The 6,440-nt window shown below is 32.4% G+C and overlaps 1 protein-coding gene across 1 annotated transcript; it reads right to left on the bottom strand.

Moving 5' to 3' along the window:
* Positions 1 to 4,122: 4,122 nt before the first annotated feature.
* LOC119636010 (histidine-rich glycoprotein-like) lies at positions 4,123 to 5,020 on the bottom strand. Its single transcript, XM_038031077.1, has 2 exons — positions 4,842 to 5,020; positions 4,123 to 4,747 (listed from the first exon to the last, which is right to left on the bottom strand). The coding sequence occupies exons 1-2, from the start codon at positions 4,851 to 4,853 to the stop codon at positions 4,289 to 4,291; spliced, it is 471 nt and encodes a 156-aa protein (XP_037887005.1). The 5' UTR covers positions 4,854 to 5,020; the 3' UTR covers positions 4,123 to 4,288.
* Between the last annotated feature and the right edge of the window lie 1,420 nt (positions 5,021 to 6,440).

Here is a 6,440-nt window from a genome sequence, read left to right as displayed (position 1 = left end):
TCTCAAAAGGTGATTTCTCTCTTCTCTAGAAATGCTTAAATTAAAATTTTAGAATGAGTCGAATTTTTAAAACCCTCCGTGGATGGAGAAATTAATTAAAATTGAAAAGTTTACATTGAGATTTTAGACACCACACCAATGACAAAATACCGTAAATAAGATTTTTAGCTAGAGATGAACGCTATATACTTCTTATAGATCTTTTTTCATAATGCTTGTATTATGATAACATAAATTCTCAATTTATAGAAACTTATGGACGATAGCTTTTATTTTCTCCTGTCTATATCTTTTCCAAATGTATGGAACATTTAAATATTCATAAGCATTGAAAGGATTTTGTTACAATGCGATGATTCCTCTCTTATATAAATAAAATAAAATTACATTATCATTACATGATCATTCTTATTAATATTAAGAAGAGTATAAAAGATAAAATTGAAAAAATTGAATTATTTGATTTATTAACTTTGAACATTTAAAAATATCAATTGTATTTAAAGCTATTAACTATTCGTATAGTTATTTAAAATATTTTTAAAATTTTTTCAAATATCCAAAATATTATATGAATGTGGATTTCTTTTTTCCGTTTTGACAGTGAAATTTACTTTGCTGTGCCTTTTTATCTCTTTGAGAGTAAGAGAGTAAAATTTGCTTTGCTACGGCAGCAAAAATTGAGTAAAAAAAATCAATGCTTAGATTTATATTCATGTAAGCAATTGTTAAAAAGTGGCAATTTTCTCTCTATATTTTGTTTTCTCTTCTTTAGAAGAGAACAATCAATCGTGCAAAGTAAAGAGAGAGAGAGAGAGAGAGAGAGACCGTTCCTTACTGTCAACCGAAAATTTAATGAAATTTGAATACATTTTAAACCAAGCGAAAGTGGAACAATGAAATGGAATGAAATTGAAAAAACATTGTTGGGTTTTGATGCTATTTTCTTTGGGTTGGCAGTACTCTTTTCAAAACGTAAATTCGGCGTTACTTACTTACTTGTTTGATTATATGTATATATATAATTTTAAAAGAAAATATAAATCCCGGTAATGCAGCACGGAAAAATAATAATATTATGTAGACATAAATAAATACGTTAAGCCTATAAAATTGCTAACGAGATAGCTGACCTCTATTAAAAAAAGCGGAGAAAAACAGTAATGCCAATAATGCATATTTTATTTCCAACTGTCTCAAACTGATACTCTGCTATGCTTTGCAACCATCGCTTTAAAGCTTTTAAAGCACGAACACGAGCACTTGCCATTAAGGGAATTTCTTATTTTAAATATATATTCTCATGGCAGTTTTAATGGTCGCCAAACGAAAAAATTAATTTATGGTGAATTTTCAATAAATTCGTGAATTTTATTTAGAAGAAGAAAAAAAACAGCAACACTGACATCAAGAGTTTTTCACTTTTAAAGAAAAGAGCGTTTTACAAGAAAGGGAAAAGCAAAGCTTTATACCCACTTGAAAAGTCTCCAAAATTTATGTTAATTAAAACAAAATTATAAATCTTTAATCCTGAGATCGACACTGTTATAGCCATTTTCTAACTTTGTGAAGTATTGTCAAAATGTATCAAATATGCCGTTTTCTGCTTTCTTTTCAGATTGATTAATGAGTATTTATATACTATATTACATATTTATTTTTATGCTAAGCGTTTATATTACATATTTCATGTATATATCTTTGAGTAATGCTGAAGCTGAAATCCTGTGTTTGTCAACTATTTAACAAGCATTTGAAAATTTTTAAAAAGAAGGTAAGTGTGGCTTGACATAATATTTCACATACCAACAACAACGAGGAAATATTTCACAAGAAACAACAGTTATTAAGAATATGATCAGCGGTATTGATTATGACTATATTAAACTCTGTTGCAACGATCCCTGTAGCTTTGTGATGTAAAAATATTTTCCGTCCTTAATTTCTTAGTGTTTAATAAAACAGTGCAACAAAACCACGTGTGGCCGATCTTAGTATTATTTATATTTTTTTTACATTCCGAAGCCAACCTTAAGGTTCTTAAAAAGGTAAACTCAAAACTATCATTGTCACTGATAGTTTGTCTGTATTAAAAGCTATTCGAAAACCCTTGATTCCGAGTTGGAGCATCTTCAACAACTTAAGAAATATCAGCACAACAAGCGGCGATAAAATTAAAATGCCTTGTATACCAAGTCATATCGGTTTATTGGTCAATGGACAAGCTGGTCGAGCGGCAAGGTCTGCTGCTTCTGCACCGCTAATTATGGATGACCTAATTTAAAAGTTAGACATTCAAAGATACATTGGAAGAGAAGTTAAAGAGAAAATTTTACCACCAGCACTACTCCTTTGTTCATTCTCAATTAATTCCACGATTATATCCAACAAATGTTGAGAAAATCAAGATCAAAACGTGCAAAAGTGAAATTTAAAAAAGCGAATTTATTATATTTTTAATAGTAAAGATTTTAAAAATTTATAATAATAGCAATACTATTACAAATTTTTTATGATTAAAAATTGTGATAAATAATTTAAATTAACGAAATAGCAATAACTACAAAGAGAATAGAAGACAAATAAATCTGTGTATAAAATGCAAAAACAAAACACACAAGTCGCTAATTTGCATACTTACTGACTTTTCTTTCTTACTTTTCAAATGTAAACAATAGCACGTGCAGGGCAAATGTAAACAAAAATTTGCATTTACAACAACAGCTACTAGCTTTACAAAGTAAACGGCAACAACAAAAAGCTTTTCAAGCTTGTAATTATGCGCAACAGAAAAGAAAAAATATCGCTACCTTTCACATGCTATAACCAGAGAGGGAGAGAGAGCTAATTAAAGCTTTTCGCAAGCAAAAGCTTCTTATACAAAGAGCAATTTTTTGCAGAAAGCTATATATATATAAAAGCAAACGGAGCAAATGATGGGAAACTTTTCACAGCATAATTTCAAGATCATTGATGGGAAGCTGGATACGCAGAAGGACTACAAGATCAAATGATAGAAAATTAATTAAACAAAGCGATTTTCGAGCGAAGTCAATTGTCTCTGACACAAGTCAATGAGCTGGACGAGTCGGTAGACAAACAATGGTTGTGCCGATCAACTTAGAAAATGATTCAAATTTATGAATTTACGTCCGATGTCTGTCCATGCGTCTAATTAGTCCACCTGCACGTCTCAATCGAGCTGGTATCCTTGGTTATTATTCGAGAGACCGGGGTTCAATTCCCCGTCGCTAAGCGGTGACCTATGCTGTCGCTTCTTGTTTTTGTTATTTTTGTAATACCCAGTAAGACGACTCCTATGTTCTACAGGTGTGCACGCATTCCTATTCAACATGAGTTCATTGACTCAAATTCCGCATGTCTGTTCCTATGTTATATATTATGCGGACAAGAGCATGTATATTTTTCTTTGATGGTTTCAAATTGTGGGCGTCAAGAACACGCGTCGGGAAGAATACTTAATTCCGTCTATCCGTAAATCATAACGTAACTCATATTTATTACCAAAATGAACGTTTTTGGGAAAAAAAATAATTCGTCCTATACCCTTTGTGATAGCGGAGGTATCATAATCACGATACAATCCTTTCTTCTCATTTTAGCCGACAGAGGACAATTTCCTCTATATATCGTCTTGGGTAGGAAGCACATGACGCATCCGTATTCCTTAATTATCATTTTCTATTTTTTTTTTTTTTTTTTTTTTTTTTTGCCATAAGCACCAATGCAAATGAAAGGCCTTTTGGAGGTAAAAATTCTTAATGAATTTCGCCAAAAAGAAAAGAAGAAAAGTGCATAAGTGCATTGCTTAAATGTGCACAGTTGGCCAGCTTATTACCAATATTATTATTGTTATGTGCACGCGAATAAGTCACTTTTACTTCACGTCTATTGCACGAATGTGTGTACTAAGCTTTATCTAAATTATGCAACATATGCGTGTGCATGTTACACTATGAATAGGTTACATTAAAATGCATTTCTTTCATTTTGAATCATTCACACAAAAAACAAAAATATAAAAAAAATTCATTTTAACGCAAAATTAACATAATAATAAAAAAAAAAAAAAAAAAATGTAGAGCAAGAAAAGCAAGGAAATCCATGAAAGAAGAAATTGTGTTAATTTATTATGTTATATCGAAAGGAAAATCACTATCGCTTGGAGATTTACTCCTACAATGGTTGAAATGAGTAAAAAGGAACATCACAAGAAGGATCTCTTCGCGAGTATTTACAGCCTACGTATGAAGCTTATCATAGAGTCTTATTCATGATGATGATAATGTTCAAAGTGTGGCTCTTCATAATGACCGATATGATGGAATTTGGATTCGCTATGTTCCTCCAATACGGCACCGTGGTTATGGTTCTTCTCAGTTTCGGGATGAATGAGTTTCAATATTTGCTTGGTGTCTCCAATTTCGACGGGTTTCTTGACTAAATGTTGATCTTCCTTCTTAACGTAAACAGGAACGGCATGATAGTGATGCAATTTGACGCTTTGATGAGATTGGGCGTGCTTGTGCTCAACGTGAGAATGATGTTCGGTTTCCTCGTGTTGGGGAGCAACTTCATGATGGCTGAATTCCACATGCTCCTGTTCGTGTCCGTGTCCATGTTCTTGTTCATGTCCATGTTCATGTCCATGTTCGTGTCCACCGAAATGACCTAAATCGTGGATTTTCAAAGCGCTGGCAGCAACAACAACAAATGAGCACAAGATCTAAAAAGCAAAAAATACAAAAAAAATTGCAATTGTCGGTTATCGCCTTATATGGATACAAAAGAAACAAAAAAAAAAAAAACGTTTTTCTTACGAGAAACTTCATGATGTTTTTTATGTTAATAAGGAATACAATTTCCGGGACACGCGATAACGTAGTTTAAATTTAAATTTGTGTGATACTTAGAGTACGTTACTGTAAGACACTTTGGCTTCGACTGTGATTGTGGTTCGAATCCAGATTCGATTTATACTTCCATCTCAGCTACAAGCAACTCACGTTAAACACTCACTCTCAACTCATTCATTTACCTACGTTTAGTTTCGGCAATGAATGGAAGTTTGCGCAGAAACGAAAGCGATAACAAGAAATGCTGTTTGTAACAACAACAACAACAGCAACAAAAACACATAAACATAAACGGCAAACACAAGCGCTGAATGAACGAACCGAACTCCGTATCTTGCATCTAAAAGTAAATGGTTTTAGTTTAAGCCTCTAAGCTAACGAACTTTGAAAAACAAGACCGCCTGGATGATGTTGTTGGGATCAGTTTTATGGGTTGCTCTGTTGGAGTTACACAAACACCGTATATAACTAACTAAAAAATCATACATCACTTGTCATTAATCGCTTAAGCGTTTAATGAGCAGAAGTCCCAAACATCTCTTACGCACACGCGCGCGCTCTTCTTTACGTTACTCCTCTACGGATGGTAGTGTTCAAGTTTGTCATTCTGCTTCTAATAAAAAAAGGAAGCTTACTACAGTAAGCTGAAGAAGATGTGCTTTTTTTGGCCTTCCCTGCTTTTCGTCCGCATCTCTCGACTGAAAAAGGTAATATTCTTCACCCATAGGTTACATGCTGCAACCTATGCCAATGTAAAATTATTAAAGAGGGTTTTAGAAACTTTTCGGCACAGTGGACAAAGTAATGCCAATCAATAACAAAAGATTTACTGTCTAAAGTTTAAGTATAAAGTAAAGGTAACTCGCTATCCGTAAGAAGATACTCGCATGATACGATTATCGTAAAGTAACGTACATGCACTTATAATCACATTGAAGTAGTGGGTGTCGAAAAAACGTCCAAAATGTTGAACATAACCTACTTGTTTGTTTTCAAGTGCAGCCGTTTGGTTTTTGCAGAAGATGACAGTAGATGGCCTTGAAATTGGGTGGAAGGCAACTACAAGGTAATGTGGAATTAAATTAAACATGCTTACTATGAGACAAAGTCCAATTATTTCCCAATTCGCTATTTAATGCCATGAAAGGTAAACGTATAAAAACCATGATAATTAATTAAAAACTAACCACTAACTATTATTAGGATTAATTGAAAGCAATTTTAGTAGCAATAAAAAAAAATTAGATTTCAATAGTAGTGTTTTAACGAACAAACTCTTTAAGCGTTAATTGCACAAAAAAAAAATAAATAAATAAACAAAAAATGTATAATATTTATAACTTAAACGTATAAAAACAAAATAAGAAAGAAATTGTATCGGATTAAGACCAAATCCGTGCTTATCTGTCTTGTGCTTATTTTCTGTTTTATTTATTACTGTTAGCCGCCAAAGAGATATGTTTATGAAATGCTCTGAACGCATAAAAATATACAAGGATAAGTTGAAAGTGCTTACATTTTTTCTTTTATATGGCCATAAAGCGTTATTGAATTTTTTTCAGA

Source organism: Glossina fuscipes, unplaced genomic scaffold (genome assembly GCF_014805625.2).
Source record: "Glossina fuscipes isolate IAEA_lab_2018 unplaced genomic scaffold, Yale_Gfus_2 27, whole genome shotgun sequence".
Lineage (NCBI taxonomy): Eukaryota > Metazoa > Arthropoda > Insecta > Diptera > Glossinidae > Glossina > Glossina fuscipes.
Note: the sequence above shows the minus strand (reverse complement) of the source record. Positions and strands in the feature narration are given on the sequence as shown.